Source organism: Varanus komodoensis, unplaced genomic scaffold (genome assembly GCF_004798865.1).
Source record: "Varanus komodoensis strain SLA01 unplaced genomic scaffold, ASM479886v1 scaffold1, whole genome shotgun sequence".
Taxonomy (NCBI): Eukaryota; Metazoa; Chordata; class Lepidosauria; order Squamata; family Varanidae; genus Varanus; species Varanus komodoensis.
The window spans coordinates 82968596-82996412 of NW_025335268.1; the positions used below are offsets into that span (position 1 = coordinate 82968596).

The window sequence follows — 27817 nt, forward strand, 5'->3', positions numbered from 1 at the left end:
GTTATTTGTAAATGAAGGCACAAAGGGCTGGTTAGACAACGAAGTGTCTTACGACTCCTAGGCTATCCAGCTAGTGCCAGAGGGTGTTCAGTCAATGGAAACAAGGCAATAAAAGCAGGGAAATGGAAGCATTTAAATCGAGTGTTTTCATCATCTTTTAATGGATGGTTTTACAAAGCTAAGTTTCCCCTCATCCAATATATATTTTAGTGCAGAGATAAGGAACTCAGTGCCCCTTCTTCTGGCCACAGACCTGTTCCCCCAGTCACCGATCGTTTTGTGGCTTCTCAGCCTTTGTGCAGTTTTCCCACCCAGTTCCAAAAAGTGGAAGCGCGTCTGCTAAGGCTTAGCTACTGGCAGTAAGAGCTTTAAGCTAGAACATGCTGGCCTTTTTGGGCCCGAATACCCCTGAAATATGCTCCCCAGACTTTTGAGGCGCCCTTCTGAACCCTGATGAGAACCAACGTAAATGTAAGAAAGCATTTAAAGAAGAGGCCTGACACCCGTTATGGGACAGTCCGCGCAGGACTGGGAAAGCAGTCACAGCTGGACGCGAGTCTGGCAGTTGCCTCGGTGTTTTACATGCCCATCTTGCATGCAGAACCACCCCATCAGCAGCAAGAAAAGACGGGACTCCTTCTGTGCAAACCAGGGCAGGAAGAGCGGGTCCCCAGCGAGCAAAGCGCGTACATGCCCAGAAAAGGGAAAGGAACCGACCGCTCCACCGAGGCGGGCGCAGTCGCTCTTCCCTTCCGCTAGGTGTGGCTACCAAGTAATCCCAGGCGTGTTATCTGCGCTGCTCCTCCTCCTGCTGCCGGGGGTGGTGGCCAAAGCCTTTTCTTTTCTGAGCCACGGAAGAGCACAAGGCGGCAGCGGCGAAAGAGCTGCCGCAGCAGTGGGCAGCCATGTCGCTATTGTCCCTGGCAGCGCTTGTCCTGCGAGTCTACTGGGTCGGCCTCCGCGTCGTCTTGCAGCAGCTGCTCCGCCGCCTCCGCCCGGGCGGCGCTTCCCAACCAGGTTAGCAGGCTTTGCGCAGACCTGGAGGGGCTCCGGGGAAGGGGTGGGCAAATAGTCTTCATCTAGCCAGCCGGCGTGGGTTAGGCGCCTGGTTTATGGAAGGTAACGAAGGTGCGCTTTCTGTCCTCCTCTCTGTTCTTCCCCTGAGAGCGGTGACAGATGTTCTGCAAGGATTTGTATGGAGGCACCACACGCCCACCCGGCGGGGATGGTGCTGGGGGCCAGGCTGAGGTCCTGCGGTCGTGGAAAGAGCGCAGCCTCTAGCAAAACGCTCCCGTAGGCTTTCCGATTACCGCGTCCATTGCCTGAAGGGGACTTGCCTTCCTCGGCCCTTACATTGCAAAGCTTGGCTAAACCATGCTGTCAAGTGCCTCCAAACTCTTCCCTAGAGACACTGCCCACCATCCTGGCCGCTCAGAGGTGCGTGGCTCCTAATCGAAGGTGCGCACGCCTCCCTCTTCTGCTAGCCTCTGCAAGTCTGTGGCTTGTTTAGGTGTCAGGAGATCTAACTGCCTATTACTGTAATTGAATTCCTTAAGAGAAACCGTGGGCTGCGCTCCATTACCTCCTTTCCATCCATAATCTGCTAGTTCTAAGAACAGTACCTAGTAGTCACTGTGTGATTACCAGCACATCTTGCAAAGCAAGGGTTCCTGCCTGAATGCTAGCTTGCACCATGTACGCAAAAAAGAGTTGCTGGTGACACACTTACAACTTTTATGCTCAGTTCCTGTGCATATCTGTTCTGGAGTCACTCCCACTGAATTGAGTGGGTCTTCTGAATCCTAGTTTTGTAAGCCTGTAGAGCTGTTGTTGGTATGTTCATGTTAAAGAGATGTGGAGCATACACACACTTCATTTTCCTATAAATGAAGTGTGTAGCTTTAAGCCTGGGTTTGCTAGTTTGAGGGTGGTGTGTCTACTGCTGTCTTGAGATCTTGCTAAAGTTGGGGTAGAAATGCTTTTAACAAATAGATACCATTGCACCTTTTCCTCAGTGAGAGAAGACTTTAACATCCTACCCAGATCTAATGTCTGAGTGAACACTTGGTCACTTGTTGAAGGTAAAAATTGAAAGAGTTGTGAGTTAAGGTTAGATTCCAGGCCCTTAAAGATGGAGATTGACAGAACTCTTCAATTTAACTGTGGGGGGGGGGGGGAAGGGGACAACACAGGTAGCTAAGTACTATTGTTTACCATTAAATTTATATCCTTCCTGCTTATCCTTGCAACCAACCCAATGTAGTTTACAGGCTTCTCCTCCTCTCCATTTTATCCTTACTGCAACAAGGATAAAATAAACCTTCTGTGTGAGAGAGTTGCTGCTGAGATCTATTACTGGCCCAGCCAGTGAATTTCATGGTTGAAGGGGGATGAAATCCCCAGAGTCCCTGTCTAGCACTTTTAACACACTCGCTCTTATAATGTAAACAGTAATGGAATCCTTAATTGGTTTGGTTATAAATATCAAAATCCAACAGGCTTATAATCCAAATAAGGCCACCGAGAAATAAAACAGAGGTATTTGCTTGGGGATCTCCACATCATGCAAAAGAAATATCATTTTAAGAAAGAGTCCATCGTGTTAGGAACTAGAGTGTAACTTTTCCATTGCCTCAACAATGAGAAGTGACCACGCACTATGGCTGCAGGTGGCTTGATTGTCTGTTGGGGTGGAAAAAGTGGGAGGGGGATGAGATGGGAGTGCCCTGGAGAGGGCATGGCTGCCCTCAGGCAGGAGCACTTTACACTGCCATCTTTCAATGCAGAGCCTACTTATTTCCTCCAAAGGTGATCTCAGGCAGTCAGACACCTATCATTTTCGAAGCATAATGAGACCACTCAAAATGGGTGGTTTCTCTGCTAAGGATTTCCTAAGCGCAGTAAAACACTGTAATGAAAAAACAAAAGAATATCAAACAAAAACAAATGGACTGATGAGCACCATGAGATCCCATGACTTACACAGTGTTGATGGCAGTTGGACTTTTGCCAGGGTGGTGACATGGAGAAAGGAGATCTAAGAACCTGATCTTGGGCAGACTGTATAACTCACATTAGTTGAAATGTGAAATCTTGGGGTGTCTGTAGAGTTTGGAAGTAAATGGAGGGCAGGGGAAGAAAGAATTGGCCTGTTCAAGTGCTTGACTGTTTATTTTAAATATCCTGGACTCAAGTAATGGGTTGGGAGGGTGCTTGTCATGATTAGGATGGATGGGGGATAAATTACAGCAATCCTTTTTCTTTCTTACTTGGTAATCCCTTTACTATATAGCTATTCAGTGTCCATATTCTGGGATAGAACCCTTCTAGCACTATAGAGAATAGCAATGGAAGAATGGGAAAGGGTGTTGAAGGAAAACATATCCTTTCCCCCTTAGTTCTCCCCCCCCCCCCAAACATTTCCAATCTACCTTTGCTCTGTATAGTTCTGGGCTCACTGGAGTCCTGAAAAGAAGCACTCCTTTTAAAGGCTAGGGATAAACTGCTCCATTTCATTTCACTTCCCAGTTGTCTAGAATAGGTGTAAGAAGTTATGGGTTGCATTTCAGTCTTTTATCTCCTGTGCTTTGCATGAATGAATCTCTAGCACATTTGTTTTGCTATGTTTGTTGGTTTTTTCCACTTGTTTGATTACCTGAATACCAGAAAAGAAACATTTCTTACTGTTGTGCTTCATATTATGCCACAGAATGTATTTTGTTCTAGGCTGGCTGGCTGTTCAGACCTTTTTACTGTCTTTACATTCTCACAGGCTGATTCAGGCCTTTTCTGTGTGATGCAACCCCTTGTGAAACTGCATAGGCTGAAGGTCAAGAGAGATGCAATGTTAACAGATACATTTATTTGCCTGCCCTATTTTATGTGTAAAACAGGAGAATGGGCATAATTCCAACATGAAAAGGCCTGTGCAATAGAGCAAATAGAACTTGCTCTATTTCCCCTCCATTAGTCAAGTGATGCTTTTTTCCTTGCAACTGGTTCCAGTACGTCAGTGCTCTGTACTGGGAGAAAAGTGTCCAGCATGATGAAGCTGAGGGAGCCTTCACCTCTCCTTACTCCTGCTCTTTTTTGCATCTTCCAATATGTTCTCCCTTTTTACTCTATATGTAAAAGTGGCAGCTGACATGCCTTTTTAGATTGGACGCCTGCAGGAAGGGACTATCTTGTTCAAATGATTACATGTGGGTCACTTTAGGAGTCCTTTTGGCTGAAGAGCAGCATAGACATACTTCAGATAAATAATTAAATGTGGTTGTGTGGGTCCTGAGCTCTTGCTTGTTTCTCTCAGATTGATGGAATTACTTCCCAGTCAATGCATTCCCAACTCAAATGGAACTCATTTTCATCCTTAACAGAGGTGGGCCAGTGGCTCCCTTAGAAATAAATTATTTCTAATTATTGGCACTGAATAGCAGTTGGATCTGACACCATACTCTAAACATGTGTTGCCTGTGCATGGCCAATCATATCCTGGCTCACTAAGTATGCATGAACTTGTGGACACAGAATTCTTTTTCTCCTCCCTTTGCTGAGAGCTGAAGCAGCACAATTAGTGGTTTGGTGTGAGGTTAGGGATAAGGGTTTACTCTTTGGTGAAAGGGACAGTTTCCTGGAAACCATAAATTCCTGCTTGTCATCAGGACCTCAGTTAACTTCTGGATTTCCATTTGCGAATCAATTAATCACTGATGAATTCATAACTTCTCATCTCAACTCTGTTTTTATTAAATTTAATACAAACTGTACATTTAGTAAGCTGGTTGAATTATATCATTTAATCATACCCATGTTTGACCATGCTCATTGCATTTGGCATTCTGATTTTTCCTTCTGGTTAGCATTGCATTTAAAATGGAAAAGCTTCTCCATATAAACAGGACACTAAGGAACTCTGACCAGGCTTTATATGCTGTATAGCAGGGGTGAGGAAACTTTTCAATTCTAGGGCTTAATTCCAATTTGAAAAAGTCTTCAGAGGCCCGATTCTGAATGTGGATGGGGCCAAAGACAAAGTGGGGTAGAGCAAATATGTAAAATTACTCAGAATTAAATAGAGCAAGACTTCTACATAGCTATTTAGAAGTAAACAAGACTGGATTACTTTTATGTAGCATGCAAATACCAAGCTTCTGTTTGTCTGCATGAGTAGTCTATCTACTTAGAAGTATCCAGGGCAAGGTTCAGAAATCAGCAGTACTGAAGCTCTTCCTCCCCAAGAGCTGCAGAGAAAAGCTCTTATTTCCAATGGGCAGCAGTATATATTGCTGTCCATTGTTTCACTTTTGATTTCCCAGAATTGTGCCTTGCAAGTACATTCAGATTATCCATACACAGCCTAGTTAAATGTAATAAGCATTGAACTTCTATTTTGATCTGAAAAGCTTATTTTGCATTGGCCTTTAAGGAATTTCTTGATATATTATTTTGAAAGGCATTGTTATGGTAATGGAGACCTTAACTTTTGTACTTTGGAAATGGAATGGTAGCAATGTACTGAAGAAAAGACACATGTAGAGTAAACTTTTGTAGCTGGCTTTGTATTGTTTGGAATGACACTGGGTTTCCAGTCTTACTACTAATGAGATTTCAGGTAGCATGCTTAACTGATGCGTCACCACAATTGAAAGCTTAAAGGAAGGAATTGCATTGACTTCCCTAAACTTCCAGCATTCTGTTGAGGTGGAAGTTGGAAAGATTTGCAAGTTCTAAGGCAGTGAATAGGACAGTTCCATGTATTTGCTGTCATCATTCCTCGGCCTAGTGTCCAGATGTTTTGGATTTCGGCTCCCCTTAGCCTCAGCCACTGGGCTAATGGTCAGGAATTTGGGGAGCTGAAGCCCAACACATTTTGAGCATGCCATCCTGTCACCCTTCCTTTTCCTTTCTGACTGATGTAGAAGGCTTTGCATTCCCTTTACCCACCTCTGTGGAAACATCTTAGGTGGGATAACTTCTCTATTATAGTTGGTTTTGATTCTTCTTTTCTAACTATAAAAAAGAAGTAGAAATTGTTTGGTAGAAACTCTGATTGCCTTTTGTGTGTTCTCAGTGGCTTTGAGAGGGAGTGGGAGGCCGGCTGTGGGCCAGTCCAAGAAGAAACTATTGGAGTGGGAGATAAGTGGGTTAAAAAGAGGTCTCTCTTTTCAGCAGGAGTCTGAAACATTATTCATCTGCACACTTTATTCACTCCTCTCCTTCCTTGGCTAACCAGTTGGAATGCTACAGGCAGATGGCAGCATTTACTTTTCACCCTTCCTTTTCCTTTCTGACTGATGTGTGCATATTTTTACTGAGGCTTCACAGGTGCCAGGGCAGGACTAAGACTATAGCATGATACAAGATGAGGGTGACTTATGGAGGTGGGCAGAAGGTAGATCAAGATCTGCCTGTAAATCCTGGGGTGATTTGCACCGGATCACCAAGACCTTCTGAATCTTCCTGGTTTAACCATGGCAACCACAAAAAGCCTTCTTCCCACCCAAAATGAAGCTGCTGCACCTTGGACTGGGCCTGAGAATAGTTATTTATGTGTGAAACGATGTCTATTCTGGTACTAAAAACAAGCTCCTGTACTGAGCCTGTACTTGGAAGTGTCTTGTTCTGTAATGAGCATCTACTTTGTACCTGACTCAAGTTGGTTGGCCTCCAGGTTCTTGCAAAAAAACCCTTTATCCCACAAGCCTTAATTTTGGGCACTCTTCCTTTGATTTAGGACACACATTTTCTTTCAGCAAGAAAACCCTGCCATAGTTTTCGAAGCCAAGCCCAAGCCTACATGCTGTGATATTTCATGTTTGTGAATAAATGGAACTACTTAAATCATTATATATTATATAATCATCACAATCATTTTTCGCTTGTCATCTTTGCTTAGGGGTTCTTAGAAAACATAGCATGGATATATTAAACTGATACCCCTTTGGGAATGATGTAACAGAACAGGATTGGATCAGTAATTTGTGCTGACAGTTTCAAAAAAACAGATATTAATCAGAGCAAAGATTTTAAGTGATGGTGTTTAGGTAACAATTTCTCACGATCAGCAGCAAATATGATTGCAACAGTTTGATTAAAACTAATCATATAATATTTTTGGACACCATAATTTAACAGGATCTATGATTGGCCTCTTCAGTCTAGTTAGTCTTGAGTACCTTATCAAATAAATAAAATGAAAGTAAATCATACAAGTACTACAGTACTTTGAATAATTGAGGTTGTGATTCTTTGCACACTTACCTGCATATAAACGCTACTGAGCTCAGTGGGAATTACTAGTAGGAGTATACATGAAAGGGATAATGCTGTTTTTCTGGTCCCCAAGAATTTGGATGGTTGTGATGTATATTAGAATATCTCAGGAGAATGGAACAAGTAGAAGCCATTGGCAAATGGGATTTGTAGGCTGGGGCTGGGATGGCATGGGGCAGGGTGAAGGAGTGTGACAGGCACCGGGGCGGCCAAGGGAATTTCAAAGATGATCAGTTGCTTTCTGGAGAGCGGCAACCATTTATGGGGCTTGTACAGGAGGAAGTGTGACATGATTGCGTTCTTTGTATCACTTGGCTTAAAGGTGTCGTACTTGTTGGCATAAAGTTCTTTCAGTTCCCTTTCTCTTTCTCACCTGGTTGTCCTGTTCACTACACTGGGGAGCTGGTGCCCAACTATCATGGCTCCTTGGTCACCTACATGTCAGGTGCGGCACAACAGCTATCAGAAACATAAGAATGTAACGTAAGAAACGTAATAAATATTTCACCAGCACCTTTGTATGCGTGGGTTTTGATGAATGTTCATCACAGGGGCTCATCCAAGAACATGACCAAAACAGCTGTTTTAAAGACAGAATAATTGACCTGCATTTTGTAAGAATATTCTGTGCTTGACCATTTCCCCATTGACTCAGTAATTTCTATTTCTATTGACTATGCCTTCTTCTCTAAGCTTAGGGTAGAGATAATGTCATATTAGCCATTTATACAGTATATGTTAATAACCCTGGATATAATCAGCAATTAGATTTTATCCTCAATGAAAGTTCATATTCCATTTCATATGAACACCTTATCTACAAATAGATACTAAAGACAAAGTTCAGGATGCATAGAAATTTCAGGCAAAAACTTGCATGTTAGTCTTTTTTTCACTTAATATGGTACATGTTCTTTTTCTAAAATCTGAAGCTAAGCAAGTAGAATTCACAGAGCCTTGAATATTCCTTCACCTCTAGTGTTTATATAGCAGTGAACATTACACTAAAAGGTGGAGAAAAAAGTGTGCTCACTATATTAGCTTGGAGAATACCAGAATTCTGGCAGGTCTTTATTTATTAAAAGAACAATGTTCTGGTAATCCCTCGTTGTGTCTTTCCAGCATTTCCTTTTGTGAACCCAGGAGTACTTCATTTTTGTTTTTGTTTTTCTTTGTGTTGGGGATTATCTTGAGCTAAGTTTCCTCCCTTTGCATATTCAGAGCCACAGATCTTTCTTGCAGAATGTTCTTTATTGACCAAAGCATTTTCCAGAAGCGTGAATGAATCTCTGAACATGTACAAAGTGGTTCATTGAACCCAATCTAGCATTTACTTCTAGGAACTTTCCTTAAGAGTATGCTTGGGCCCCATCCTTTTGGGAGGAACCTTTTGGAAACAAGCATGCCTTCTCTCTGCACGCTGATCCTCTGATAGGTCCTTCCTCCTCTGTTGACGTTTTGTCATGGGGTTGAGAGTCATGCCTGGCTTGTCTGTTTCTGAGAAACTCCCCTGTTCCAAACCTTCTCCCGCTAACAGTACATCTTGGTTATTCTCAGAGGCTTCCTGAGCACCTGGGGAATCTGGCCTTGAGATAAACATCTTTGCTTGTTTCATCTCAGTGTCTGGAATTGGTCCACATTCCAGGGCCTTCCCCTGCTCCTCCTTTTCCAAGTCCCAGTCCAAAAGCTTTGGGAATGCACACTAAGAGCAATTGTCTTTCTTACTCCCAACAAGCATCTTATGTTTTCCTTTCCTATGCAGTGAATTTGTGGGGGAACAAGATGAAGCAAATGACATTTGGGGCAGGCAATATGCAAATAATCCTGAATTCAGTATGCAAAAAGTAATATTTTTAAAATGTTAAATTTGAATGATACGTCTTTAACATTCTTTAACATTCCCAATGCAAACTAGAAGACAGGAAAGAAAAGAAATGGAAGATATGAGATTAATGTATTCAGAAGCTCCACACCTTTTGACAAAGTTGTATTGTGGCACGGCTGGTCTTACAGGGTGGGGTGGACAGAAGGTAAATCTCCAGACATTGTGGACTTCGACTCTCAGAAATCCTTGCTAGCCTAGCCAATGGTCAGGAATGCTGGATGTTGAAGTCTCAGTTTTCTGAAGATACACTTTTTTGCTCTGGCCTGTATTAAGGCTCAACTTTGTTCCATAGCTTCTTGCTTCCTGTGACCCTGTTTCCTATTCAGAAGTTGTACAATGTTTGTTAATATAATTGCATGCAGTTAAGTTAAAACAAGATGAATTAATTGCAGCTATGTGCTTTATGGTATATTCCTCAGAGTTGAAGAAGTTACCCAGATTTACTTCAGCAGTTTCAGAAAATTGACAACTTTGCCTGATGCTGTTTGTCCAACTCTACTGCTTCCTGACTCTCAGGTCTGAATGGCACCAGGGTAGCATTACGGCAACCACGGTGGAAGTTAATGGGAGATGCTGAGGCCCTACGTACTGCTAATTCCTGAAGTGGCAGCAGCACTGCTGCAAAGAACTTTTGGAAAGAAAGCTAAAAAAGGCACAGGGACTTCATGCCTCAATTCATATATTAATGCAGTGTGATTGCAGCTGCCTGTGAAAATGTTCAACAGATTAATGACCTCATTATTAAGCAGTAAGTGTGCAATCTGCTGGCATTAGACGCAGGACTACCCAGGTACCTAGACAGAGAAGCTGGATCTCTTAAATTGGAAAAAGTAGGTACAGCAGATTGTTCTTTTCTCCTTTTCCCTTTTCAGACTGGGCAAAATAATCCATATGATCTTTGCATTTTTAGGGTTTGCTACATAGGAGGACTTCTAATTTTTAGTAGTGTTTTCCCTGGCCATATGTTGCAACAGCCCCCACTCTCCTTTTTAATCTTGCATTGCTGAGAGTGGCCATGCTGCCTCCTACTGACTGTCATCCCTGCTGCAGGTGGGGGTGAACTAAACATTTAGGGATTCTCTTTGCATTTGAGTAGAGAGAGCCCAGAACAGGATCCAGAATCAGTCAGTGTAACTGAACCTATCACTCAGAATTATTATGGTTTCCTTGCTATTTCACCCACTCCCTTCCGCCACACACACAACCAGTTTTGTTTTCACATTTTCTTTCTGTGCCTAAATACCATTACATTTGTTTTCACACACAGTAGTTCTCAGAGTTAGCAGGAACACAGGAAGCTGCTTTATATTAGGGTCAATTTGCATGACTTGAAGATGCTTAATAAGCCACAGTGGCTTTTTGACCACTGTTTGTGTGCCAGACCACCTTTCATAATTGCCCCTGCTGGGTTCAGCTACTTGTGTTGTCTGAACCGGGCAAAGGTAGTTCATTGATGTGATTAGCAAACCACTCGGAAACCATGGCTCTTTATAGGGCTGTGGAGTAGTTTCCTAACCACCTCAACAATCCATGAAGGCCATTAAATAAGTCCTAGTGGACCAAGGTGGCTGTGCAAACCAGGTCACTGCATCAGACTTGCTCCATTTAGCCTGCTATCATTGAATTCACTGACAGCAGCTCTCCAGGGGTTCAGCAAGATTTTTTTCCAGCCCTACCTGAAAATGGCAAGGATTGAAGTTCTGGTGCAAAGCATGCGCTTTACCACTGAGCCACATCCCTTTCCTCAGGGCTGATATCTTGCCTTCTTTTTCCCAGGCACAAAAGTCTTTGAATTACGAGAGTGCTCATTTAAAAAGAAGAAATAGAGTGTTAGGCATGTAAGTCCTGATGGCAAAGTCACAATGACATTGGGTGATGTGAACTACTTCATATTGGTTGAGGGTGCAGTCTTGAAAAGTTAGGCATGTGCATGGAAGAGATATATGTGTAAATTGGGGCTATATTTGAATCTTATGTTGTAGACAAGCCAGTTTACTTGCCTGATGCTTTCAGCAAGCAGATAATAGGTGAACCCCTGAACTTGCTGGCTGCTTTCTGTGTACTGCGTACATCAGAAACTTCAAAGTTCTTGCTGCGCATAATCATTTTGCTCCATATGTCTGCACAGGTGTGTAGGACTGCAATCCTAAAAGATAACCAACATTTTATATCACACTTAGTATCTCAGCATAATGTTTATTCCCATGTAGACAGGAAAACATGCACAGTTCATCACTAAATTAGGTTCCAGATGAACATGGAACAAAGATTTGTCTAATAGCTGCTTGCCAGGGGGTGCGGAACTGAGTGCATGTGGAATGGCGCAGGAAGAGGAGGTTGTTTTAAAATGGAATGGTGCCTGGGGCAGCAGAATGCTTAATACAGCTGTACAAATACATTCACAGTATGTAATACTTGTTTTTACTTGTATGCCTGCCAGCCCACAAATGCTTACAACAGGTGATCATGGCACATTGACAATGTCAAAGGAAAAAAGAAAAAGACAACGGACTCTTTAATTTACAAAGGCTTCCTGTCACTTCTTCTGGACGTACCCGAATGTTGAGAGGTCATGTAGAAGCCAAAACTAAATAGGGCTTGCATATCTTCAGTAGCCTAGAATTTACTTGACGTGGCCAGTGCCTCTTCTGTCACTCGTGAATGTGGTGAGCTCTTGGCACTTGGCTAAGCTTGGCACCCGAGTGCAAGATTGTACTGGCAGTCTCAATGTGCTTTGGTAGTGCTCTGAGTATTTCCAAAGCTGAGTGGCATGTATTGAACCCCGCACTCATCCAGAGCTTGGTGCAGGTGGGTAAGGTCTGGAGTTATACCGGATGATGTTGCACTGTGTCAGCCCTCCATCTTAAATTTTCCGTCAGGAAAACCCTGTTTTGCTCCCTCTGTTGTGGGGGAAGGACAGAGGATGGTGTCCTCAAATTTGGCTGTCTAGCAAGGCTAGCCAAATTGCATGGACCCCTCAGGATGTTTTCCTCTCCTTCACCTGAGTGGTCTGTGTTCCTTGTGGAGGGAAGTCCAGCCTAAGTTAACACTGAGATGATACTGCTGAGACGTTGGCTCAAGTTCCACCTACAGTACTATAGAATGTAACATTTAATTTTGGTCAAGGCTTTGTCTACAGCCTGAATTGCTGCATTCTCCACATACTTGTATAGCGCTGTTGTTGTATGTCCCATTTCCAAAGGAAGTGTAAGGCTACCCTCCAATACTCAGATAATGCTATACATAAGGTAGGTTGTGTTTATTCATCAGAACACTGATTTCACATAGTTGATTGGACCAAAGCTTTCTCATTGTATGTTTATCTGCTGCCTTTATTAGGTGCTCATTAATGAGTGAAGAATCAAAAGTTTGGGACAGTGGCCAAGAAGAAATGGAGAATAAAAGTTTGGAAACTTCCCCAGCAGACCTAAAGCTAGTGGCCCACCCAAGAGCAAAGAGTAAAGTATGGAAGTACTTTGGCTTTGATACCAATGCAGAAGGATGTATATTACAGTGGAAGAAAATCTACTGCCGCATTTGCATGGCACAGATTGCCTATTCAGGAAATACATCCAACCTTTCTTACCACCTTGAAAAGAATCATCCGGATGAATTCTGTGAATTTGTGAAAAGTAACACTGAGCAAATGCGGGAGGCTTTTGCAACTGCATTTTCAAAACTGAAGCCAGAATCATCACAGCAGGTTGTCCAGGACACGTTAATTATGAAAACGAGTCACAGTTATGAGAATAAGAAGCATCAGGAGCTGACATCAGCCGTGATCAGCTTAATATGTGAGGGCTTATATCCTTCCTCTATTGTAGATGAGCCCACCTTCAAGAATCTCTTGAGGACAGCTGACCCAAGATATGAGCTTCCTTGCAGAAAGTATTTTTGCACAAAAGCAATTCCTGAAAAATACATTGCTATTAGGGATGTTGTATTAAAAGAACTGACTGATCTCCCATGGTGTGGCATATCCACTGATATGTGGAAAAGTGAAAACCAGAACAGATCCTATGTGACTCTCTCGGTTCATTTTCTCAACAATGGCTCTTCAAACTGCCTGGCTGTTAATTCCCGGTGTTTAAAAACATTTGAAGTGCCAGAGGAAAATACTGCAGAGACAATTACACGAGTCCTTTATGAGATATTTATTGAATGGGGAATCAATACAAAAGTTTTTGGTGCTACAACAGATTATGGGAAAGATATAGTGAAAGCTTGTTCTCTTCTGGACATTCCGGTACAGATGCCTTGCTTGGGGCAGACTTTTAATATGGGTATACAGCAAGCTTTTCGGCTGCCGAAGCTGAGTGGTGTCCTGTCCAGATGTCGGAAACTGGTGGAATATTTTCAGCATTCCGCGGTAGCTATGTGCATGTTGAGTGAGAAGCAAAAGCGGCAGAATATGTTGCATTGCATGCTTGTGAGCGATCGTATTTTCTGGTGGGGCAGCACCCTTGCCATGCTGCAGCGTCTCAGAGAGCAGCAGTTTGTCATCGCTGCAGTTCTGGTGGAGGACAGCAATAATCACCACCTGATGTTGGACACCAGTGAATGGAATACAATTGAAGGCCTGGTGGACTTGCTTCAGCCGTTCAAGCAAGTTGCCGAGATGATGTCTGCATCAAAGTATCCAACAATAAGCATGGTGAAGCCCCTCCTTCACATGCTGCTTAATACAACGTTAAATATCAAGGAAAATGACTTGAAAGAAATCAGCATGGCAAAGGAAGTGATTGCCAAAGAATTATCTACAACATACCAGCAGACACCTGAGATAGACATGTTTCTCAATGTTGCAACTTTCTTGGACCCACGATACAAGAAACTGCCCTTTCTCTCAACGTTTGAGAAGCAGCAGGTTGAGAACAGAGTGGTAGAAGAAGCAAAAAGCCTCCTAGAGAAGATGAAAGAGAACACACTGAGGCCTGAAGAGAAGTTTTTTGCAGTATCCGAAGAGCCACCAGTGAAAAAGCAGGCAGTTGCCTCTACTCCTCCCCCTATCAGTGCCATCAATAATATGCTTGCAGAAATATTTTGTCAGACAGGGGGTGTTGAAGACCAAGAAGAGTGGCATGCTCAGATCATTGAAGAACTAAGCAATTTCAAGTCACAGAAAGTCCTTGGACTAAATGAAGATCCGCTCAAATGGTGGTCTGACAGACTAGCTTTATTTCCTGTTTTACCAAAGGTACTTCAGAAATACTGGTGCATTGTGACAACAAGAGTGTTCCCAGAACGTCTCTTTGGTTCTTCTGCCAATGTTATTAGTGCCAAAAGAAACCGGTTAGCCCCAGCTCATGTAGATGAACAAATCTTTCTATATGAGAACACTCGCAGTGGTTCAGAAGCGGAGCCGGAAGAAGAGGATGAAGGGGAATGGGGCTTAGGGCAGGAGCACATAATTAATTTAAGTGACACAACAAATGTAAATAGCAGTTTCTTCAATATACGAGACACTGGCTTCATATAGTACGGACACTTAAGAGCATACTTTCAGAGAAAGGATATTTGTCTTAAATTACCAAAAAGAATTTTTGTCACAAGAATGTTGCAAATACCGGACGCTTGTAACCTAGCCTTGTTTTATATGTATAGTGCGTGCGTGTGCGTATGTGTGTATGTGTGCATGTGTGTGTTGGGCAGGAGGCCACCATCTTAGATCAGGAATGTGACTTGATTCCATCGTGCTGAAAGGGCATGTGAGTTGTTAAACAGATTTTACATGTAAGTAAAAGAGTAGCTTCTAAGCAATTACTCAGCTGTTCATCTGTTATAGAGAGTCCCTGAATCAAAACTCTGCAAAACAACCCTGAATAGACAGCTTAAATCACTTGCAAAGCCTATTTTCTGTCTGGTTTTGTCATTTGAAACACTTTTATTTCATTTTGTATGCATTTCAGTATTTAAAGCCTTTTAAAGGTCAGATAATCATGAGCTTATTATATAAAAAGACTAATTTTAATGGGCTGCTTCACATGTTACTTTTTCCAGTACATTAATTCCTGTGTCGATAGCAGCATGTGCCTAGGATAGATCCATAGCAGTGTTGGCACTTTTTATTCCTCTCTCGCCTGATGGATATATTAGATTCTTAAAGCATAGAAGAACATTAGAATCCTAAAGCAAACCTGAGCGTAGTTGCCCTGCATGACCTTGCAAGAGAAGATAACAAAGGGATTCTTTAAAATGTACGGTACCAGCACATAAAGACGTAAGCTGAGTTGCTGCCACAGTATGTAATTTCAAGTCATAAATCTGTGCTTGTGCTACAAAGATGTTACTCAGTTGTTTCAATTGGAAATACCGGAGTCATCTGTAGTACAAATATTTTGAATTTAGGGAAGGCTTGATTCTTCCCTTCTCTTTTTTTCAAGTATGAGTATATTAGCGTACTGTGTTGCCTTACTTAGTACTGGTCACCTACTCAATGTGAGTCAATATGCTTAGTATCAGTGGTTTCAGTGGGTTTAAGAATGCTTACTACTTTGCTGGATTGTGTCCATTGAATAATACCATACCCCTTAAGAGGCAATAGAGACATTATGATATGGTGGCCATTTTTGATTTTTCACCAACAACTTCATACTGAAGGTGAAAAAAAATCTATTCAGCTATTTGAATTTGGGCTGGGAGGAGTAGGAGTTAGCTTTTTCCTTCCCAGGTCCACATCAGAGTTTGCAAACATTTTCTTTTTTAATTGGACTAATTGAAATTCTGGAAGAATTTTTCAAACATGTGCTCAAGCTTTAACAGTGGTTCCCTCCCTCTTTGTGTTCTAGCCTGATTAAGACACAATGGTATGTCATGTTTTAGGCTGATCTGCTGTAAGCTTTGGGCTCCGGCTTGTCAGCCTCTGCCCTCTCCATCTATGACAAAGAGAAATGAAAAGCTTCCCATTTTCAGCTTCAAATAAACCACCATTTTCTACTGAGCAAACGGTGGTTTATTAGAGTGAACCACTGTTCTCACGTGTCTCCACCAGAGGAACTGGAGCTCTCGGAGGTCAAAAGAAACCTGCTCAACCAGTGTCCGAAGTCCAAGGGGCTCCTGAAGCAAGGCTTAGCAATCTCTGGACCACAGGAGCATTGTCACCTCAGCAGGCAAACCCTTGAGAAGGGGCACTTAATTACAGGAGACTCCTTCATCACAAGCAACTCCTCATGAGTGATCTTTTGCTAATGGGCTGCAATGAGTGGCACCTGAGCTATGAGGCTCTGGTGATACAAGCCTTCAGCTTCAGCCTAGCTAGTGCTGGAAACACCATTCTTTCTGCTCCATTGCATTGTATCTTGTCTGCTTGACCTTGCCTTGCAATTGACCCTCTGTGCTACTGCCCCTTGGACTCTTGCTTAACTCTGTTGCTGGACTGTGGAACATATCCAATGGCTTAACCTTGTTTCAGCCGGAGCTGCTAACATGGCTGGTCCTGCCTCAGCCTGATCTCCTACTGGCATGAAACCTGTGTGCTTGACCATTTGATTGTTTTTCAGCTTTGCCTTCATAGTGGGGAGCGGAAGCTTTCTGCTCCCCGCATTTGTGAAGGAGGAGCGCATCAGGCTGAGGCTCACTATGGCTCATTTTTATAATGTCTTGTTTGTGGTTGCTTGTTCTTTTTCACTATTCATGAGGCAGTGTTACAAAACATTCCATTAAAAATCAGTTTAAAATCTTGTGGTTTATTTAGTGTAATCTGCTATGTCTTTAGTACTGATAGATGCCTTGTGATCTTTTTGTGTAAATTTTAATTAATTTTAATGGTATTTTATTTCACTGTCTATGTTGGAAATGCAGTGCCCTGAAAAATTGATTCCCCCCCTCCCCTTTGAGTTTCCACATTTTCTTGTGTGTTTATGTTACATTTGAGCCTGTAACTGGAATGGATGTAATCGGTACTGTTACTCCTTGTTGTATACAAGCAGTGTACAAGTTGATATATACATCAACACTGAAAGTGCACAATCTTTTTATTGTGGCACAAAAGTTGAGTAAACAAAAACAAGCAAACTGTTGCTTGTAGGTTGCATAAGTGTTTATCCTCCTGAGCCAGTACTTGGTAGAAGCACATTTGGCAGTTATTACAGCTATGAATCTCTTTGGGTAAGTTTCTGTCAGCTTTGCACATCTGGATCCTGTACTGTTTATTATTCAGTACAGTATCCTGTACTTTGTAATTGTATTATTATTTATTTGTTGGAAGCCACCCCAAGGCTTAGGCAAATGGGGTGGCATACAAGTTTCTCAAATAAATAAATAAAGATTCATTTTTTGTTGTCTTATGATCCCACCTATTTTTTCTTTCAAGGAACCCAGTGTGGCTTACATGATTCCTTCCCTTCTCAATCTTATCTCCACAACAACAACCCTGTGAGGTAGGTTAGGCTAAAAGTCATCCCATTGTTCCTGACAAAACACCCCCAGGACTGTCAGGTTGGATGGGGACCACTGCTGGAGAATGACTTCACCATCTTGCCACAGATCTCAGTTGGAGTCTGGGCTTTGACTGGGCCATTCCTCGTCCTGTTTTGAAATCACTGCAGTGTTACTTTGGCTGTGTGTGTAGGGTTATTGTTCTGCTGGAAGGTGAAGCTCTGCTCCATTTCCTGATCCCTTGCACACTGAAACATGTTTTCCTTAAGACTTGCCCTGTATTTGGCTCCATCCATATTGCCCTCATTCTGACCAGTTTCCCAGTCCCTCCTGTGGAAAAGCATCCCCACAAGATGGTGGCAGTGCCACCACACTTCACTGTGGGGATGGTATTTTCAGGGCAATGAACACTCTTTGGCTTTGCAAGCCAAAAAGTTCAGTTTTGATCTCATCAGACCAGTTCATGTATTTGCTGTCCCTCCCATATACCTTTATTCAGACTCCAAATGGGTGTTGATATGGGCTTATTTCAACAATGCCTTACTTCCATGCTTTTTGGAGCGTCTCTGCAATAGCTGGGCCATAGACAGTTTTACCCACCACAGTTGCAGCTCCAGATTCTCCAAAGTGACCATTGGCTTCTTGGTGGTTTTTTTTAAAGTAGTCCCTTCTTTTATCCTATCACTGAATTTTAGTGGAGTGAGAATTAGGATAGAGCCACATTCTTGCTATTTTTTAAATAATGGATTTAATGCTACTTTGGGGAATATTCATAGTTGGAAGATTTTTTAACAGTATAACTCAACCTCTCAGTGATGTCTCTGCACAGCTTTTCCCCAGAGTTGTTTTGAGAGCTCTTTAGTTGTTATGTTGCCAGATGTTTAGATACTGTACACTCTCCAACATATGCTGGGGATGTCAAGAAACAAGTGTGCTTAATCTGGAATTGCACATGGTGGCCTCTGTTCAACCACTTGCTGGAAGCACTGGATTGTACTAGAGCTACACATGTCAGAGCAAAGTGGATGTTTCTTGCATAGCTAACAAGTGCCAGATTCTGTTTATGTAGCTTTTGTGCCACAATAAAAATATTTTGCACCTTCACAGTGTTAAGTGATTTGCATACATAAAGTGCTAACAGTACCAATTCCTTCCATTTCAATATCTGCATAATGTGGAAAAGTCAAATGGGGTGGTATTCTGCAAGGCAATGTAATCTAGAAGGTCACTTTTGCTAAAGATAACATGGATTTTATGTGCAGATTTCATTTGACAATGACTTTATTTATAGATGGTCCTTTTGTGGCATAGGTTACTTACATTGTGTGCTGCATTGTTTGAATCCGTGCTTTATACTTGGTTCTGTAAAGATCTGGTCCTTGAGAAACAGTTATACAAATTGGTACTAGTTCTTACACTATGGGGAAGAAGGACGTCTGGGATAATTCAGTATTGCAACATTGGTTGAGCAATTGGCATTAGAGAAATTAGTAGAAGCATTTTAAAATACATTTGAGACTTCTGATAGTTTTGAAGATGCAATATACAGTGTTCCTCAGCTAGATGTTCAGGCCAGTTCTAGTTTTAGAGGAGACATATCTTCCTGTTCTGAAACATTTTGCATGAAGTGTTGATTCAACACACAGTGCATGACTCAGTGTCATGCTCTTTTTGCCAGAAAAGGATAACTACTTTGCATAGAAAGCAGAGTGGCAGAACTCTGACACATCTATACACTTAGATATGTACACATATATATTGAGTTACATCACTGACAATAGAGTGAGTGTGAGCAATACAGAAATAGGGCGCTTTCTCTTAAGCCACTCTGTAAAAGTACCTTCTGCTGTTTGCCTTTGCTCATGTGGATACAGAAACCATGTAAACTTTCCTCTGCAATAACAATTTAGAGCTCAGATCAGAAGAACTTTCTAGTAGTCTCCTGAATATGCTGGCATACTATTGACATTTTTCAATATAGCTCAGTGAAGTCATTTATGGGACATGATTTCTGTAAAGTAATCAAAAGGAATATGTTGAAAAGTTTATAGCAGCACTTAACCTGTGTTGATATTAAGTTTAAGCAATTCTCAATTAGTACAGTCCTAAACAGCAGCGAGTGCTGAAATTCTGCAATGAAATAGTAGTGCTGATCTGGTCTAAATAAGATTGCAACTTATTTAATCTTAAACCAGCACAACCTCCTGTTGAAACTCAAGCACAAATACAAATTGTGCTTAGGTTATTCTAGTGGAATAAAAATAGGCTACAACTAAATAAGCTGCATGCATTGCCTTTCACTTAAATGGTTAGCCATGCCTTGACCTATCTTGCATTCTGGCTCAGGTGTTGAGGCTTGTCAGATCTTATGGCTGAACTGCACATGTTCATCTTTCATCACAGGTTAGCTTCCTTTGCAGCCAGCACTGAATCTCACAGGATGATAGGAAATTGCATTACATGAACCACACGCCCAGGTAGCCTCTATTCCTCTTCATTCAGGAGCTGCTGTCAGTAAAAAGCTCAGACCCAGTCTTGCTACCTGATACATTTAACCACAGATGCTAGATGATCAAACACAAGGCCTTCTATAGACAAAGCATGTTGTTTCCCTCTGAGCTGTTGTTTACTTCAAAAGTATTTCCAAAGTTCTTAGTTGTTGGCTGAGTTGTTTTGGTTTCCAGAGCTGGTTCTGCCCTGTTTCCTTTGCTCACTCTTGTCTTTTTAGTTGTCTCACAACCACTGTCTGTTCAAAGTTCCTTTTTCTTTCTGTGCCTTTATTTGTTCAGGCAAGAATTTCATTTCATTGAGTAGAATTTCCTTTGACAGTAGTATCTCACCTGTTTAGTTGTATTCTAAGTTCTAGGCTTCTTGGGAAGGTGACAGAATCTCAGTTTTCAATTTGTGAGGAGGAAATAAAAACTCAGGTTTGTGGGAAAGATCAAACGTTCAGACCCCCCCCCCCCGCCGCTGCTTTATTTGCATAAGCCTAGGTTTCCCACAGGTTTGACTCAATGCATTATAATGCAGAGGTAGACTCAACTGTGAGGTTTCAATGCAAGTACAGAGCATTTTAAACTCTTCTGGTCACACACACAGGTACAGAGCAATTGATGACAATGCAGACATTACAATGAAATTCTGAGGTCATCATATACAGAACAAATAAGGAAGATCAGCCAAACATACAAGTGACAATATTTCTAATTGCAGCGTATTGACATTTCAGTTGAGTAAATTCCAGAAACTTGAACCCATCTCCGGGTCTGCTTAGACATGTACATTCAAGCTATTAAGAAATCTTCCCTGAAAATATAAGCCCACGTGTTACATTCTATTATTAGGAAGGCTGAGACCCCAAGTAATGCTTCCGCATGATTCTGATTGGCCAGGGCGCATGGAACGCTCTGGGCTAGCAAAATAGATACTTCCTGGTAAACTCTGAATTCCTACAGGGATTATGTAGCTACATTGGTGAATGTGTATTCGACTGAATGGCCTGTTTGCTCTGATTTACAGCTAGAGGTGAGAATAAGAGCAGGAGAAAGGAGAGGGGAGGTATGCAATCAGCAATATTAAACAGTGACTTGGCTTGGAAAGTCGATGCTTTTGAGAAAGAGTGCAGGTTTGATTTTGTCACACATAAGCACACGTGGGCAATGTTTTTCTGCCAGGAGTTATCCTAATTGTTCCAACAAAGGGGCATAAGGTTATCTAAATGCAATCACGCAAACTGAAACTTGAATATATTAGTAAAGGAAATAAAATGGGCGTAAATGTAGAAGTACAGCTCCACATGCATGCCTGTAGAATGTAGTTGGAAAATTAAAATAAGTGGTAACTTTGACTTCTACTTTCTGACTAAGAACATTACAAGCATAAAAACACAACAGCAGTATAAAAGTGCATTGGATTATCTTAATACATAAATTAATATGGGGAAGTGTTGATGACTGAATTCTGGTTCAAATCTACTATAGAATTCCTCATGTACAGCTGACCAAATTTTGGGTTGTATCCAATCAATCCTCCAACACAACTTTTGCTTCCACATGCCCTTAAAATTTGTTGGGGAGTAGATTTTAGAAGGAGAGTAGCGGAAAGTCCTGTTTTTCAGAGAGAATTTATTTGTGTGGTGTTAGATTTTGTCCATTGCCATTATAAAACCTTTCTACAGTTTTGTCAAGCTTGTGTAAGAGTTAAGCTCTTTTGTTATGAGCCAAATGTGTAAATGAGCTGTGTTTGGTGGATTGTACTACAGAATGTTTGGGAATCCCCCACCACTGACTATGCATAAGTTCACTGATATAACAATTACTTCTGGATCTGACAATTAAAAATCTTGTATTACCCTCCTTATGGTTCTACTGAAATTTCTTGTGATGAAAAACCCCTTGTCCTTTGTAAACTTCTACTTGGTGCCATTGCAATGCATTTCTAACCTTTAAATTATTGCTATTTGAATTAAAATGGTACATCTTTTAGTGATCTCAAAGCCACTGTGTTTCTTTTCTGCCATGTGTAGTTATTTAATGTTAGGCTGTCCTTTAATAAACCAGCAAAATTGTGTTCATAACTTAAAACTCAGAAAAAGAACCCTTCAGCATGTTCAAAATATACATACCCATTGAATGATTGGGTATGGTAGTTTTCCAAGGCGATGTCAACCTAAAGTATGTCTTATTGCTAAGTGTATACTTGTACAATTTCTCCTTTTGCTGCTTAACTGCATCAATAAATGTGCTAACTTTTCTGAGGCTACACATAAAGGAATTCTACTTGGTGGCACAGTTGGTTCCAGATTCTGATTGAAAAGCGCTTCCACAGAAAAATTGATATATTGGAATTACATCTCACCTTGTGGCCATCGACTTTCCTGTACTCTGCACCATACTGAGCAGTCTCTTGTTGCACGGAATGTGTTTGAGATATAATTGGAGAAGTCTAGGCTGATAGTTTTCTTGTCAAGTGGGGTTCTTCCAGTGATTGGCCCCGCTGCATGTGTTGCAGCCAATGAGGATACAGTTACATGTACCTGTATCAAGACATGTTCTAACACACAAGTGTGTGCGCACACACACACACTTTCTGCATATCAACCTGCTTACAAAGAAATGTGAAAATAGTTCCTCAATGTGGAAGCAATGTGCCTTTATCAAACAGCAACCTCCCTTCACCCCATTATACTTATAAAACTGCTTTTGAAATGGGAGATTCAAAGGCAAGCCATGAGACAGTGTCGTGGGTGGTGGACGGATAAGTGTGTATTCAAAAACCTCAGCAGCAACACATTTTAAGAATTCCAAAATCCCTTGTAAGCCTTGGCGCATCAGTTTTTAGCATGTATGTGAAATAGATACTGAAAACATGAAGCCCAGAGTCCAGCCTTTCTTCTGGTGATCCGCAGAGCTTGTCTTGATTACAAAGAATTGGGGACAGGGAGCTGTCGTGTGCTGCAAGGCTTCATCACTTGTTCTGTTCTTTTGGTCAAGGAGTTGGGCTGTGCTTTCAACAAGGATGGACTCTCCCACTGGAGCTTTTCATGAGACCAATTAAGCCATTCAGGGATGATCCTATGGCCCCTAAACATTGTCTGAGGGGCCCTATATTGATGTTCATTTTACTTGCTTATATGGTGGCAGTAACTGAAATTCTAACAGGAAAATGGCAGCTTATAAATCAATGCAAATGCTAGTTGGCTAGAATTTAGCTTTTCTCTTCAAACACAGCAGATTCTAGCTCTGTTTGAATATCTCAGACAAGCCTGTCTGAGATTTTGCCATATTTAACAGCGAAGCAATTTAAGTTAATTACTTGCAGGACATGTTGCTCACATTGTCTTAGATTATAGCTGAGTACAAGCTTTTGAAAGCAAGCTGTTGACTCAAACAGTTACTTTAACTATTGTTAATCACTTACAAAGTACTGAAAGTTTTGTAGGCATTATTCAGAGATTATGAAGTACATTTCTGCAAGTGCACAATGTTACAGATACAAAAGGAAAAAACAGATTAAAAATGAAAATAAACATGTTCATGTAACACTTCTTAAGCTACAGTTTTTAAAAGTTATTTGAAGATTCTTTTCAAGTACAAAAAAAACCCTACAGTAACCAGCATTTCATAATACATTACTTTAAGCACTTATTTAAAACATAATCACTAAACTTAAGTATACTTTTTCAGATGCACTTACTGTTATAACTTACTTTATTATAACAATATGTTACATTATAATATATATCACATAAATAATATTTATTAAAAGCAAAATACATCAGAAATCACAATGGGCCCAATGCAGCATTATATACATGACTTATGCGTTTGTCCTCCTTACCATCTTTGCCTTAGTAGGTCCCCAGTATTCCAGTGCAGACTTGGGGAGATACTTTTGGTATAGCTTCAGGCCAGAGAGGAAGTTGTTCCCCCAGTAGTAGCTATTTTGTTGTCATATAGTCACCATTGGAAACAACCGCAATATATATATTTTCTAGTGATCCTCTGGAAAGCCTGGTGAAGGAATTTTGGGATCACAGGAGACAAATGACATTTGGTTCCAGCCAAACTGCAGACTTAACAGTGTAGATTTTGCTGCTGCTTTGATGCATAACCAAGCAAATGCCGCATAGTAGTCCAATTATTACCAAATAAGTCTTCCTGATGTGCCCATGCCTGGAGTATTGGGAAAAATTTGATTTGTACTCCATCTTTCTACCAAGAATATGTGGTGAAAGTTCACAAGAACTGAAAAGTTAACAGAAAAGTGTCATCCTTTATTCTTTGGAACCCCTATGGAAAATCTATACCAAGTGTAATAATGCTGTTGCAGCTTAAAAAACAGTCATTTCTATCCTACAGCAGGCATCCTTAGAAGAACTTAACTCCTGAAATTCATTCCAGTGAGCCTTGCTCATACAGACTATGATATAGTGATACGAACAGTGGAGAACACTTCTCAATAGAAAGAGCTGACTGAACACGAGAAGAACTCTGGCAATTGTCTCAGTAGGCTGAATGGGACCTCTGGTCTTTGCTCACCCCTAATCTAGAGAATATTGCTATACTAAATGTATTTTGATTGAGCTGCAAGCTAATGTGAAGATTCCAGGTCCAGTGTATGCTGGTCAGTATTTCTGTTTTAATGAGACAAAAGTTATTCTCTAGCTGCTACTTATGAACCAGTTACATTGGTTCATAATTTGCCCTGTGCTTACATTTCTGAGCAGCTCTTTCAGAAATAGTTGACCTAGGGTTATTACATGTTTCAGATGTTGACTTCCTTATATTTGAGTTACCATCCCCCAAACAACAATGCAGTACTTTATCCCTGGGATAATAGTAACAAACATGTAAGAAAACACACTATATTTCAGACTGCTGAGTAAGCTTTTTGTATGGTTCCCCCGAAAGACATAAGTGTTTCCTTGCTTGTAAATGCCTTATAAGTTATGTTTCTTTGTTTTGCTTTAAGTCCCATTGAAAATAATGAGCCTTATTGCTCAACAAACATGCCTAGAATGATATAGCAGGTCATCCTTTAACTTGTCAGAAGTGTATGTCTGGTTAGACTGATACATTATGCTGTGTTTTAACTGTGTTTTGTTTTTAATCTGTATGTTATTGTTAGCCATATTGTTAGCCACCAGTTTTGGTAGGGAGATGGAACATTTGGAAATAGGAAGACTACAATACCATGCTTCACTTTACACACACATGTGGGAACCAAGTCCTTAATGGGGGCTGCTTTTAGGGAAAGAATGGCATTGCAGAGCAGAAATGATCTTTATTCCATAATAATACATCTATTAATTTATCTGTTCATGCCATAATCCATGCTAGAGTTTCACTTCTGCTACCAAGTGCAGCTCTTTGAGGTACTTGTATCAAGGTGGCTATCCTATTGTTAAAACATTAAAATAACACTGTGGTTTTTACTTGAGCATCCTCTGTCCTGTTTTAAATAAATGCTTATGATAAACACTTCTCTGCTTGTCCAGATTAGGTTTATTAGAGAATAGGTAAAACTTTGAGCAGTATTCAGTGCTGTCCACAAACCAAGAAGACCACCTCTAGCAGAACAGGAAGCTAAAGATCCCTAAATCAACTAGAACTGAGTTGAATTTCTTCTTAACAGATCAGTAGAACACACAGAAAGAAGCTTCGTGAACCTGTCCCAATCTTGGAAACAAGCATTTTGGCTCATTTCTGAGAATCATTTAGGAAATGCTTGCAGTCTGTCCCGCTGGCACAACAGAATGAACAGAGGACAGTTGCAGTATTGGATACTGCCCGTAATTATCAGTTTCACATTCCAGATGCCCAGCAAGGATCACGCAGCCTACATGCTCCTTTTCCCCATCCTAAAGCAGCTAATAATTTCATAGTGAGCCAAGTCTTTTTGTTTAACATAATCCTGTTTCCAGCAGACCAGATTGCTGAGAGAGGGCAATCATGAATGACTATGAGTGATAACTGGTGTGTGTTTGGTTTGTTTAAAACAACAACACCAACAACACCAAGCCAAAAACAAGTCTATTTATGTTCCTCTACAGAGATGAAGGAGGCATGCCAGTAAAGTTAATTGTTTCTTTGAGAAACAGCTGCTGTCTCTGATGTGCCAAGGCTTTTCTCTTACCTGCATCGCACCAGGCGGAAAACAAACACACACTTTGCCTGAAATGATTAATCTGCCGATGAAATTGCCACATGGCAGTTGTGCATGTTTTGTTTTGAACGGCTAAATGTTTTGTTTTGTTTTTTAATTTATTACATTTCTATATCACCAACAGCCAAAGCTCTCCAAGTGGTTAAGCCTTGAAGTGCCTACCCTTGAACTAGCAGATTTTGTTACCTTTTAATTTTCCAAGTGCAACTGAGCTGTGCTTTTATCAACAAAGCCTTAAATTATGTATAAACGTGAAAAATGTGTATTCATATTACTTTACAAAGCACCGTCAGTGTGGTGCTTTTCAGTGTCTCACAAGGGATTCATGGCACTGAGGAATGTGATTGCCAATGGTGAAAAGAGAGATGGTCAGCTAGTTTTAAATGTGAACACATGCAGTCACACGTGAGTCCCCTGTGTGCATGAAAAGGGCCTACACGCAGGGAAGGGTAGAAGGGCTGTGCTCCTGCTACTTATGGCTGTGGCACCTCCTTGCCCCAATCTCTGCTGTCCAAGCCATGAGTGTGGACATTTTGAGATGTTCAGAGTGCTTTCCACTCACAGAGCTCCAGCTGCTGTGGAGGCTAGGGCTAATACTAATACTAGCAACACAAAGGAATTACCCTCTTCCTTGATATAAGCCTAAGCTAAGGCTAAGCTTGGATGGAGAATTGTAGGAATCATGAGCTCACCATTTTGAAAGAGAATAAAAATCCCCAAGAATGGATGGAGCGAAGAAGCCATATAATGGTGGATTATTAAAAGTGACTTTGTTGGACATCACCAGCATCAACCAGCAGGTATCCAGGATGCCAGTACAGCCCTCTCTCATATAATATTCTCTCTTGCTGGGGCAGACATCAGTCAGTTACTCACTTGAATGTTAAGTAATGTTTTTCCCCACAGTGGAAGCTCTTTCAAGGACACCATTGTCTGAGTGCTTCATTTATGGCTATTCTACTAATGGCTGGTCATATGTTGTACTTTTGAAAGTATGCGCAAGGAAGTGATGGTTTATGAAAGGAAAATTTTAAAAAATCAATTCCTTTCTCAGTGAATGCTTAATGAATTATGTTAACTGTTCTTAGCACTTAAACTTATTTTAAGTTTAGCTAAGCCATTGAAGGGCCCTTGGACTGTGAAAGGAATATATGTAATTATTGTGACTGAAGGTGTGTTGTTGTGGAGTGATGCTTCCCCTTACAGAATTTGAAGAGTCTTGTCTAGATTGGATACTTGGAGAATAGCAAGCTACTTGAGCAGTGGGTTCTTGTAAATAGATTTCCTGAGAGATTCTGAGACTGACTGGCAATCTTCTATGAGGAAGTAATAATTCATAATCATTTAGGCTAATACAACAATGAATTAAAATGGACAGACACCACTTTTCCTCAAACTCATTTTGATTTACATGTTTATTTCCAAAAGCACCTTCAACATTGTCTTAAGTAGCATTTGAAATATTTTGATAGTCTCACAGGCAATCATGCACAATGGTGCTTCAGCTTCCTGCCATGAATGGTGGGGGAGGAGATGATGTGTGAGTGGAAATAAGTTGCAGAGGAAGGCTGACATTGTGGGCCTCTTGCTCCATTTTCTTCCTTTTCTTCCCATACT

The 27817-nt window shown here is 41.2% G+C and overlaps 1 protein-coding gene across 2 annotated transcripts in view; it reads left to right on the forward strand.

The window, feature by feature from the left end:
• Nucleotides 1-840: 840 nt before the first annotated feature.
• LOC123024679 (E3 SUMO-protein ligase ZBED1-like) overlaps nt 841-27817 on the forward strand; it is a 125155-nt gene continuing 98178 nt past the window's right edge. Inside the window, exons 1-2 of one of the 2 annotated variants that reach the window (XM_044432729.1) lie at nt 896-1017; nt 12497-14502. In XM_044432729.1, coding sequence (XP_044288664.1) covers nt 12507-14502 — 1996 coding nt within the window. In that variant the 5' untranslated portion in view covers nt 896-1017; nt 12497-12506. Of the gene's footprint in view, nt 1018-12496; nt 14503-27817 lie in introns of both variants that reach the window. The other variant, XM_044432721.1, reaches the window with a different exon arrangement.